Genomic DNA, 12727 nt, shown 5'->3' with positions numbered 1-12727 from the left:
ATTGGCGTTTTTACCAAAGTCCAGTAAAATTACCGAGAAAGCTCAATAATTTTACCGAGATTTCTCGATAAAATTACCGATTCCATAAATGGTAATTTTACCAAGAAAAAACTGGGATCAAATAGAACCCTGTATTCTTGGTAATTTTACCCGTTTATTAGTAACTACACCGATATTTTTTTTTTCAGTGTACAGTATTGTTTGTTCGCGAAATGCTATTTCAAGCTGCGTCCTTCGTGTATGAGTAGTAGGCACGGATCTGTTGCCGAGGGATTTGAATCGATAGATTAAACGTCTAGGTGTAGGAGAAGGAAGGGTGGAGTTGGTACAGTTTTATTATTGCATCGGTGGATGTCGATTAACGGAGGAAGGAAGGGAACGCGCTGCGCACCCGTGCCCACCGGCTCCACTCGAGGCATACCGGCTCCGAGTTTGAGTGTGACTGCGGCGCCGGAAACATTTAACCCGTCCTGCTTTGTTCCCGTCCAAGTCTTGACGGCCAGTTATTCCGCCGCTCTTCCTTCCAGTTTTCTTTGGGCAACGTGCCGTTGGATTTTGCCTTCAGTCACTGCCCTCCTCGTCAACTGCTACTGCTCCGAGGTAAAGCGCGTTGAAATAGCACACCCGCATTGAAACTGACAGGTGGTTGAAAATCAGCACATTTTTTTTTTGTAGAGGGACCTCAGCATTGAAAATTACAGTTTAAGTAATGGAGAATTTGCAAGGGTCTGAAATTTGATGAATTTCCTGTTTAAGTGGAATCCTCTGAGTGAACTGAACACGAAGATACCCTTGATTCATAAATCGAGCAATTATTAGAGGAGATATGACAAAATAACCGATTCTGCTAAAATACATGTGTTTAAATGGGAAATGCCGCCAGATGACGTCACAAGGCGGCACATTTTCTCACCTTTAAATCAATTTTTCTCCAATTTCCCATGTCAGAAAAAAATTATGAAAAATATTGCGAACTCAGCTCATTAGGCACTTTCAGATGAAGCAATAAAAAAATTGCGTGCAAATTCTCCATTCATGTAATGATGCTGTAAAAAATTGACCGTCCTCGAAAAAGGGAATTTTGTAATTTTCCAACGTGTTTTCTCATGTTCTGTAAAAAATTCGAGTTGTAGATTTCGACGGAAAACTCGTTTTCATGTATGACCTAGAATAAGTTGCATGCAATTGTAAAATTTTGTTTTCATACACTAGTTTTGCGCTCCACACATGGGAGATTAAGAATTTCGATAGAGTTTTCTCCACCGACTGAATTTCTTTCTTGTGTGATTTTTCTCTTAACGTGTAAAAGGTTTCTCAAGTTTGATGGTTTTTTTAAAAAAAAATTCTCTCTTTTACGAAGGAAATCCATTTTTTTTTATTTTGTTGCGAACCCTCTTCTTCATTGCCGAATGTTTTCAAATGAAGAGGGAAAAAGATTTAGACAGAAATTAAAATCAAATTATATGAAATGCAGAGTGCTCGCTGGTTCTTGGCCTACTACCTCAGTGCCAACTCGATACCAAACTTCTGAATACAGTTTCGTAAACAAACTCCTTCAAATTAATACATAGGCCAAAGGGCACACTGATCAGCGAATAGTTGACTTCTTTAACATCCATTCCTCGTCGTGCGTCGTTTCTTCCTCTCATGAATTTGGACTGATTTCTAGTTCATCAGAAAAACACTTATGTGCATAGGGAAACTAATGGTACATACGTTGTTTTTAAACTGGACTATAATTTATAGCTCCTAATTGCAAAATGTAGTACATTTGATTCTCCATTCAAAATTTTTAAATTTTTTGCCACTTTCGTCATGATATAAGCCTGGCGCATAAGTTTGTTTTCAATTCTTACGATTTATTTCTGTCTTGAGGAACTTCTCATTCTCAAGATAACAAAAATGCGCGCTCTAAACAATAAAATCGTATAGCCGATGTCTAATTTTAAGATGTACCTACGTTTCACTTTCACGCACAAAATAATAAAGAAGAGAGGCAAATTTTTTCAGGTGTCTAGTGGGACCGGTCCTCACTAATTTTCATCGCAAATGCTCTGAGTACCCTCCGTTTTCCAAGCGCCGTTTAAAAGCCGGTAGCATTTTTCAACGGAAAAATCGTGATTTTATTTCTATTAAATCGCGCTCGATAAAATCGGAATTTCATCTCAATTTATCACGATTTTTTGTTCGATAATATTGCGATAAATCACCGTCGATAAAATACGATTTTATTGCAAATCTTTGAGATTACATCGGAATTAATCGCAATTTTTTATCCGTAATACTATTCAATAAATCGGCGTCTTTATAGACGTCAACGCAATTTTACATTTTCGATCAAATCGCAATTCATTGCGATCACCGCTGCTTAGGAATTGAGTTTTCAAAAATAAGGGGGTCTGTCGAGTGTAAAAAGGCTATTCTATGAAAATCTGATTTTTCCAAAAAAAAACGTGGCGAGTGCTGGGAAAAGACTAGGTACAATTAACTTTTCGGCAAACCTACCCATGTTGACTAGTATAAGCTGATACTTTGAACACTGAAAAACCAGATATTTCGAGGGCTCAACTCACAAATCGTCGCTCCTCTGACGTAAGGGCGTATCCTAATTTCCACGTGAGCCCTATTTTCCGTATAGCTCCATGCGTTCCGGGGCTCATGTGGAAACTGAGATACGCCCTTCTGTCAGACAGAGGAGCGACAAAATGAGGGGCTTGGAGAACAAGGCGCATCAGCGCAGTTTCTGCTATTTCAAGAAATTCAAGTTTAAAGTTTCAAAATTGCATGGGGCCTGATGACGGAAAAGAGGTATGAACTCACTTTTTGATGCTTTAAAGTCGGATTTTAGTTGTGAATTTTTCATAGCATTACAAACTAGTTTTAGTTGAGTTTATGAATGTCTTCATTATTTAAAAAACTGCACTTACGCGCCTTGTCCTCCAAGCCCCTCAAATATAACTTCCTTGAGAAATTTTTCTGCGGATGTTAATCTTAAGGTGATTCGATGGACGCTATATTTTGTATCAGAACGGCATGCGATATATCGCATCGATTGGCTCTATTTTTTTAGTTACTAAAAATTTTTCTCGAATTTTTAGATAACAATTCTGTTGTCAGGAGAATAAAGCACTCACTTACCAATTTTAACAAAGAAATTAAATGTAATAAAGGCGCGGTTTTTTTAGAGAGAGAAAACATAGCATTCGATACTGATATCGAAACTGCACTCGAATGCGATATTTTCTCTCTAAAAAAACCACGCCTTTATTACGTTGAATTCTTTGATAAAACTGGTAAGTGAGTGCTTTAGTCTCTTGACAACAGAATTGCGATCTCAAATTGGAGAAAAATGACGAGTAGCTGAAAAAATGGAACCAATTGATGCGATATGTCGCATGCCGTTCTGACACAAAAATGGCGTCCATCGAATCACCTTAAGGTCTTTAATAGCCGGTGAAGCGCGAGACAGTGATTAAAATAGCATTGTGTCTGTTGGATGATGAATCGCATGTTTGATGGCTTCCAGATGACGACGATGTTCCAAACGCCGGCGATCGCTCAGAGACAAGAGTCCGAGCTGAAGAGCCAAGCCCGGCGTCAAGCAATGCAGACTCCAGATCCACTAGAAAAGTTGCGCCTCCTATGTTTAGCTCGGGGCTCAGACGGTATCCTCGCTTTGGGCAGGCAAGTTGTGCTTTCTTCCTTCGACATCAACTTAAAAAGTTCACTAGGTTTAAAATTTACCGGTGAAAAGTGAAATAAGTCCATTTTGCTGCGTGCATGTTACATTTTGGGTAGCCTGTATTAAGTTGTGTGCCCTTAACCAGGGCCGGATTTACCTACTTGCCGCCCATGGGCCGCCTGTATTTTGCCCCTCCCCCTCTCATTCGTTTTGAAACATCAATAAAAACCATCAAATGAACGTGCCAGCGGGGGAGGGGTGCATAAGACGCGTTTACTTGTGTTGAACACATTTTTTGGGAAAGCCCTGTCAACACTACTAGCAAAAGTTCACGGAACTTTGCGCGAAAGTTAAGTTTCGTAAACCTATCTCTGTGTGGACAAGGCCTTCCATTCATAAGAAATGAACGAAAAAATTATGAAAGATCAAACATAAATGTGGATTAATGATTTTAACGTCCGCTGCCGCGCCGCCGCGCCGTGCAGACCGCACCGTGTTTGGCGCAATGCGAGAGGTATTCACGTAGTCTTGTAGGCGCTATGAGTTTCACGCCGACCGCTGCTGAACGCGCTGTGTTTGACGCAATGCGTGAAGTATTCACGCAGTCTTGTAGGGGCTATGCGTTTCACGCTGATCACACTGTGTTTACTGCAATGCGTGCAGTATTCGTGCAGTCTTGTAGGGGCTAATATGTGTTACATGCCGATCGCCGCGCCGAGGGCTTCTCCTTTTCATCTCAAGTCCTCGTCATCGTTTCTCTCTAAGTCGCGCCGTTCCAGGCCAAATTGCGTGTTTGGTTTCTCTCTTAACTCGACTAATTGAAGGTGCTGTCTCTTGTATCACTGAAAGACGACAAAAGTAGAAATTAATATACTCTCAGAAAATTAGAGATTTTGTCGCCTTTTCTCTTTGTAATTGTTTTGTTCTAACTTCGAATTTTCTATATCTACATTTAAAAAGATTTCAAAAGCCGCCCGCTATAGATTTGCCGCCATGGGTCGCGGCCCATGTGGCCACCACCTTAATTCGGCCCTGCCCTGAACCGTGCACTAAAAAATAGGTAATGATGGAGAGCTAGGAACTCCCTCTATTACAAATAGGTACGCACATGGGTCCAGGGACCTCCCTTCTCCTTCTTCTTGGTTGGTTAGTCTACTACTTACCTCTTCTTTTCATTGCAACCACCTGCTTCCACCAATAAGATCCCTTCATATTCTTTTTGTCTTCTTTGTCTATTTCTTTGTCGAGCGAATTTAATAATCGTCCCGCTGGCCCTCTTAGAAAATCTGCACTATTTAGGAAACATCCTCAGGACCGGAGCATTTCATCGCTTCATTGCAGGATGTGATGGGGAATAGGAAGGGGTTTGAGTCCGTTTGAGGTGTTTTACAGAGATTTTTGGTAGAGTTGAGCCTTAAGTTTGTGCACGGTCAACTTTGGCGTAAAATACCTAAAATTATCTGGATGGGATACTTTTCAGAACTGATTGCATTTTGCAAAAGAACCACTTGCATGCAAGTTGCTAGATTAGCAACTTCTTTCGTCTGGAGAAAACCTGATAGTTTCTATTTACTCGCTAAAAACTGTAATTAGACAAAAATTACCATCTAAATTTCATAGTTTTCCACAATTACGCATTTATTGCAAGGATGAAGTTGCACAATCTTAGCATCATTGCAATGCTAGTGGTTCCTTTTTGCAAAATGAATCCATTGTCCAGAAACTGACTGTTGACCCCCCCCCCCCCCCCCCCTCTTGTCCTGAGAGAATCCAAAGCTCTCCTGCAAGGGCCTGTGCATGTAAGAGATCCGCCGCGTGAATAGACTTTTTAAAGGTTAAATGACACGGAAATTACGATGGTCACATTAAAAAGTCTGAAATACACTCCTTACTGCGCAATTTGCGCTGTTAGGAGCGCGCTTTTTCCAATTTCCCGCATCTGGGGGCAATTTTCTAATCACCGGAAACGAGCAAACGGCGGACTCGGTGATTTTCCGGAAGATGGCCGAGTCGTTGTTGTTGCTGTATGTTTGTTGTTTAGTTATTTTCCTTCAGTTTGTTTACAAACCCAACGTGATCTCTTATAGTATTGGTAAATCGTTCTGGATAATTGAAATTCATAGGTTGGCTGCATTTCTGGGCCCTAACTTATTCGCAGAAGCATCGGTGAAGGCTGATGGATTTTCGGAGTTTCACATCTGTCCATACTCTCGCTATACAGGTACTCTACTCTATAGTGTCCAGATACGCTTTATGCGCTATCCAAATCGATCAACTTTAAATATCCAACGCAATCCTCCTACATTTCATTTCACGATATCACGAGCTCCGATTTTAGGTTATGTTGTCAGTTTTTAGCTGACCGGAAATAGCCGCGAGTTGCCGTTAATTGTTTCCGTTAGAAAACTGCCCCCAGACGCGGGAAATTTGAAAAAGCGCGTTCCTAACAACGCAAATTGCGCAGTAAGGAGTGTATTTCAGACTTTTTTAATGTAACCATCGTAATTTTCGTGTCATTTAACCTCTGAAAAGTCTCTTCGCACGGCTGTATCTCTTGCATGCAACAGGCCCATTGTACAGGAAAGGGGTCATGTAAAAAGTACTTTAAGTTGCAAACTCAAATTACTGTCGAGTTCTGCGAAAAAAACCGATATTCGAGATCACAATTATAGATTTTTGATTTCTGATGCTGAACGCTGTCAAATACTCGCAGAAATGTTGAGTCAAAATTTCAAGTTATGATTCGAATTATTAATGATGTTTTAAACGTTCTTTCAAATTGGATAGTCCTGGCAAACTTATGAAAGAGCATTTTTCTCAAATGCTCCATTTTTCGTCCTTAAAGTTGAATTTCTGACATAGGATCGATTTTTGAGATTTTTCGGTAATATTTGCGCCAAATGATGCAGAAATAGCCCCTCTATCCCGTATTAGAGTTTGCTCATCTCCCCTTTCGTTCACGCCTCAAAACAAACGTCTCCTGACTCTATTACAAATGGACTGCGCTAAGCAGAAAGGAACCAAGCTACATCAGCTGTTGCCAAATTTAATCGGGCAATTTAATTTTTTACATAGAAACAGTTTTATGGATTTTTGCGCAAATTTCAATGCATTTTCTGCATAGTAAGAAGCATATTTCTCAACATTTTCCAAAGAACCCGCACAAACGTTCTCTTGTATACAATTAAAGCGTTCAGTTCGATTTGGCAATAGCTGATGTGGCTTGGTTCCTTTCTGCTAAACGCGGGCCAGATACCGTTACAGTAATTTCCATGTTAGCGATATTGTTAAAAAAGAACGAAATGCTTTTAAGTCCTCAGAGTCTTGAAAACTTTATTTTAAAATTTGAGCCTCGTGCTGTACTAGCATATCAAACGCTGGGAAGTCAGTGAGAAACGGAATGTGTGTCAGTGTGTCTTGCGCATAAAATTTTGCAAAGCCATTCGGCGGGACGAAATTGGTTGTCTGGCGCCAGTCATCTGGGAGAAAGAATCATCCCCTCTTGTCCCTCAACCTATTTTTCCACTCCTTTGACCTTCGTCCGGATTTTCCAAACATTCTGTTTCTTTATCTGAGGAAATAGCGTGTTTATTCATGGAAAAAGTAATTGAAATCTGCTTTCTGCATCGTGGCTCCTCAAAAACAATGCAAGAGATTACACATAGTTTTTTATTTAACGGAGACGAAAAATTCCAATATATTATCATTATGATTTCTGTAAAATAAAATCACCGAGGTACTTTCTTACATTACTATCAATTAAAACTAATCCTTTCTTCAAAATATAGGCTGTCCCATCTTGGGATTAAATAATTAATCGCTTTAATATTTCAGAGTTCTGAAATTTAGAATTGATCGATTAAAACGTGTTTCACATTTTTCCTCGTATTATAATCTCTGGAGCTCAAGTAGTTTTTCAAAAATAACCAATTCCAATTGGTGATTATCTCGACCCACGAATACCACACTGAGCGCGAGTTGGTTGTGGCGCCTTGATACAACTAAACGTGTTCCACGGATGTGCGCGTTGCATGTTCAAAATTGAAGGCACTTTCGATTTCCCCACCTCTTCGGAAATGCACGGGAGTTGTCGTTAATTGTAGCCACCTTGAAACAGAATGCTTTTGTAGCGGAACTAGGTATTGCATCTCAATCCTTTTATCCGCTCTCTGATTGGTCGACGAATTGCAACCTTTCATGGATTTTCTGATTTCTAACTTTTAAAATAATTTTTGAACAAAATTTGGTGGATATTCTCGCCGAGAATCGTCACTTTTCTCTACGTTTTCATTCATCTCTTCCTCGATAAAACGAATCTTTGTTAGGTAATCGGTTTTGCTCACTTAAACAACAGGTTTGCAAGAAAGCTCGTAATTTTTTATCAAAAATTCCTAAAATAAATTGAATATAATGAATTGTTAATTTGATTCACGTAACCTTTAATTTTTCATGAGTTATATTGGTTTTTATTTTGGAACTTTTAAGTTTCGTCAAAAATACCGAGAAATATTCGCCAGTAATCGGTCAGTGGGAGACATTTGTCGGTTAGCGTGTAAGGTGCAGCTAAAACTTACGATCGGCCGTTGGCGCAGTTTTCCGACTTCAGACCGGTCAGTTCGCTAGCTGGCTGCCCAGTTCTCGAGTTCTTAAATATTCTCTTATTTTTTCGGTTGTATTTGCAGAATTTTTCGCCGCTTGGATGAGGATGGAAATAAAATGCTGTCAAGAGAAGAATTTCACGAGGGTATACAAATAACAGATGCAGGTTTGTCGGAAGATCAAGTCAACGAAATTTTCAACAGATTCGACGAGGACCAGTCTGGAACGATTAGTGTGACAGAATTCTTGTTAGCTGTTAGGGTGAGTTTTTTCTAAGTCTCTCATTCTTTAGTAAAATTGCAGGAGCTTAACAAATACTCCTGGGTAAAAAATTAGGATATGTAAGGGAAGTCATTTTATTTTTCTATTAGAAAAAGTTTAGCCTCTAATTATGTGCATCTTGTTCTTGCTCTAGCGTTTACTGTAATGTACTCCTAGGCATTGAGCACTGTGGTTTTCAAAGTAATTTGAGAGTAGAATATTGAATTTTGATTTTATAAACTACCTTAAAAATTTACTACTCACAGTACAGGGAAAATCAGGAGATCAAGAGATCAGGAAAAATCAGGAAATATCAGGAAATCAGGAAAAATGAGGGAAAATCAGGAAATTCAGGAGTAAAAATCAAAACTACATACAAATGCTACAGCCTTAAGATATTATCCTGCCAGCAATATAGAACGCCACCTGTGCTAACGCATACTTCTTCAAATAGTTTTTCCTCAATTTTTCGTCGCACTGGAAAAAAAAACGCATTGGATCTAGAGTCCAGACTCTTAAAAATATCGACAAAAAAAGTACTCTTGATTCATTCAGAATCTAGCTTAAATCAAGAACCAAGCCTCTTAATTTAAGCGGAATTCGTTTTGATTCAAGCAAAAATCCGATTGAATCAAGAGTATAACGCGCTCAGCGCTCGAGCCAAGCAGCTGGCACGTAGTGGATCGCAGATGGGGGCGATGTTTCACCAGATAGGGAAACCTAGAAAAGGGGGGATGGTCTAGGGGGGCGTAAGAGCCCTATCACTCTGAATAAATGGTCACCTACCTCGAGAATGTATCCTAGTATCCTAAGGAAAGGAGGAGCACATAAACTAGGGGGTGGCTGCTCTATGTATTTGAACGATGTAACAAATACAATACCACTACAAATAAACCACACAAGTAGCAACTTACTACGGTATACACACAGACCGTACACACAGAACCACACAGAAACACACTACTACAAGGGGAGGGGGGAGGGAAGGTTTTCCCACGCAGGAAGAGCTGTCGGGGACGGACCGTAGGACGGGACCTTCGGCGAGGGGAGGGGTACTCAAAAGCTCAATCTCCGGGGTGAGACGCGGGACGGAGCGATCTGAGGAGCCAAAGACTCGGGAAGAGGGTGAAAGACCGCTGGGGCGAAAGAGAGGTCGGGGATGGACCAGTTGGACCAAACTTTCGTCCGGGGGTTACTCGCGGACTTGACTAGGGGTAGAGACGCGAAGTCGGGAATCCGCGAGGAGACGCTGGCAAAGGAGGCGAAACGACTAACTTCAGGGAGCTTCAGCAGGCCAGCCGATGGGTCCCCAGGCCGCTGCATGATTCCCACGGTTGGCTCGCTAAAAACCCCTGACTACACATATGTCACATCCGCCAGGACTCTGAATCGCTCGCTGTCGCCGTTCCGTGGATTCCGGGGCTCGGCGGTCGAGACTAGGGTAAACGCAATTGAGGGATTCCTCGGGCTATCTGACAAGGCTGTGTCTGGTGATGTCACCAAGTAATGTCACTGCCGTATGTGACAAGCTGTGTCATGAAAACTTCGCGGTTTGACCGATTTTGCTGCGCGAAACTAGCCCGTCTTTTCTAGGACCGCCGTACCTCCAATATTCCGTTATAAAGAGTATTTTTTGCTGTCAATTTTTTCAAGAGTCTGGACTATATATCCAATGTGTTTTTTTCCGGTGCGGGTTTAACTTTTAAGGTAAATCCCTGCATGTCTCAGGTCGTCAAAAGAGTCGAGTCTCTTTAAACATTTCTTGAATATCTTGATTTGTTGTTGCAGCCACCGATGTCGGCACAAAGGCAACGTGTGGTGAGGGAAGCTTTCAGTAAAATGGATCGAAGCGGAGACGGGAAAATCACCGTCGACGATATTAGATCTGTCTATTCAGTGAAAGCGCATCCACGATATCTCAGTGGAGAACAGTCAGAAGAACAAATACTCAACACTTTTCTTCACAATTTTGAAAAAGGAAGGAAGGACGGCATGGTGAGCTTCGATTATTTTTTCTTTCACGGCGAAGAGAATGCACGATTTTTTTTCGTCGTTTTACCTCTCAAAGAATTTTTCCATGGATTTTGCAATTGTGGTTCCGGTATTTGGAAAAAAAAAAATTGTGGTTGTGGTAGCTTTGCAATTTTTACAATAATATGGAGGAGTGAAAGTCAGAAGGGCGTAATTGAAGCGTTGGGTGCAAAAAGGGTATATTTCTTGATTGCGGTGTCTCAGAATTTTTGCAAAAGTTTCATCCATTTATAATTGAAACAAAATCATGGAATTCGTGGAATTTTTCATTGAATTTTCTCTATGATTTTACAATGCTGAAAAAGTGAAAAATTTCAGAATTTCACCCAATTTTTTTCTCTCTAAAATATATATTAGTAGTGGAGATTCTAAGATACCGCAACCAAGAAATACCCTTTCTCAATTGCATCGCGAAGTTTTATTAAACAATTTATCTTCATAATGAGGTAGGAATTAAATATTTCATTTTATATTTGTTGTGAATTACTGATACCTATAAGTGCTTTGTCGAATTATCTCTGAAATGTAAATCATGAATCCAATAATGAATAACGAAATAAGTTGTAAAGCGAAACTTTGAAACGATGTAATGCAATTAAGTACCTAGCTCCGGCTCTCACCTCTTGCTCATATATGACGTGTATGTAAAAGTATCCAGGGTTATTTGGACGTATTTCTACCAAACGGAACTACGTGCATTAAGACATGAGCCCTGAGACCCATAAGAATACATGCATAAAAGGACTCACGTCATAATGCACATAATTCCGTTTGGCAGAAATACGTCCAATTACTGAATGGAGTCCATTATTTGACTTGCATGCTTTCTTGTTCCAATCTGACATTCTCGTGATGTCGGTTATGTTCCTCCCTGAAGATCTTAGACATTCTGATGGCAGTGTGAGGGAGGTGAGACAAAACCGTCGATTTGTAAGGGGATTTGGTTCGTAGAGCGCGCTGCTAAAATATCTTTTTATTTGTATTTTTTTTAGGTGACGGAAGAAGAATTTTTGAACTACTATGCCGGTCTGAGTGCTTCCATTGAGAACGATGCCTACTTCGATTTGATGATCCGTCAAGCTTACCAAATTTAATTCATTGCCTCTTACGCTATCAAGAGACTCAGCAACATGTATAAAACTGAGTCTCGTTATTTTTCTATACACTTCATAGCTAATAAAAAGGAAGGGGGAAAAATGAAAGAAAAATCTGTAAAAATGTAGATCTTTTACGAAACTCAGAGTACACTTTTAAGTTTGAGTCGTGAGAAAGAAATAGTTTTTGCAAGTCCGCAAAGTTTAGAGAAGTCGAGGGCTGCTTATTGAAATCGATAGGTAGACAAAAACGGTGGGTAAAGTAGACAAATGGGAGCGATCCTATCGGTAAAGGCGCGGTGATTGGCGTTAGTAATCGATTATCGATAATTCCACATTTGAAGCTGTGGTAAAAAATCGATTATTAAGGTGTTCGTTACGAACACCCTGTTTATCGATCCTTTTCCATAGGTTTAAATGGCAGATCAATCGATATATTGCTGTATGATCAGTAGGATCGTTCCATTTTCCCTTTATCTTCTAGAACTTTTCTTTCAAGACAAATGTAAATAAAAGGAACATAATTAAAAAAAAAAGAAAATTAGACATTAAGTGAAACAGCTATACTTGTCATAATAGAATTAATGTACCTTTTTCAGATATCAATCAGGTATTTTGTAATTCTAAAGTCCGCAGGAGATAAAATGAACTTTCTATACATGAAAGCGGGATGCTTTTCAAATTTGTTAGTGTATGCTTGCTCTTCATAATGACTTCTTTTCGCCTTGTAACTCATTCCTAAATGGTCGACCGACAAAATAAATTAAATATGGTCACGTTCCTTAGCATGTGTATTATTGGTATATCAGGTGTTTGTGCCCATGAAGATTTCGGTGAATTGCGAACTTGCCAAATACTTGCAATCATATTTTTTCACCTATTAAGCCGGCTTCTCAGTAAGAACTGATGGAGTTTCAATTTTAAAATTAGGTATTTCGAGTTTGATCTGGAGCCAGATCTCAAAACTGTAGTCATTTTGACGAACAATTTTCATATTTTGCGATACTGCTGGATCTATGTGCAAAATTGTAAACTAAACTATGGTGCTAGCGAGTTTTTA

General features: G+C 39.9%; 1 protein-coding gene across 1 annotated transcript; it reads left to right on the top strand.

The window, feature by feature from the left end:
* Positions 1–287: 287 nt before the first annotated feature.
* Positions 288–12448, top strand: LOC109037831 (calcyphosin-like protein). The gene is made up of 5 exons (XM_019052653.2): positions 288–600; positions 3527–3684; positions 8365–8542; positions 10331–10537; positions 11566–12448. The coding sequence occupies exons 1-5, from the start codon at positions 352–354 to the stop codon at positions 11665–11667; spliced, it is 894 nt and encodes a 297-aa protein (XP_018908198.2). The 5' UTR covers positions 288–351; the 3' UTR covers positions 11668–12448.
* The last annotated feature ends 279 nt before the right edge of the window (positions 12449–12727 follow it).

Source organism: Bemisia tabaci, chromosome 5 (genome assembly GCF_918797505.1).
Source record: "Bemisia tabaci chromosome 5, PGI_BMITA_v3".
NCBI classification, from domain to species: Eukaryota; Metazoa; Arthropoda; class Insecta; order Hemiptera; family Aleyrodidae; genus Bemisia; species Bemisia tabaci.
The sequence above is the reverse complement of the archived record's forward strand: the minus strand, read 5'-3'. Positions and strand labels throughout refer to the sequence as shown.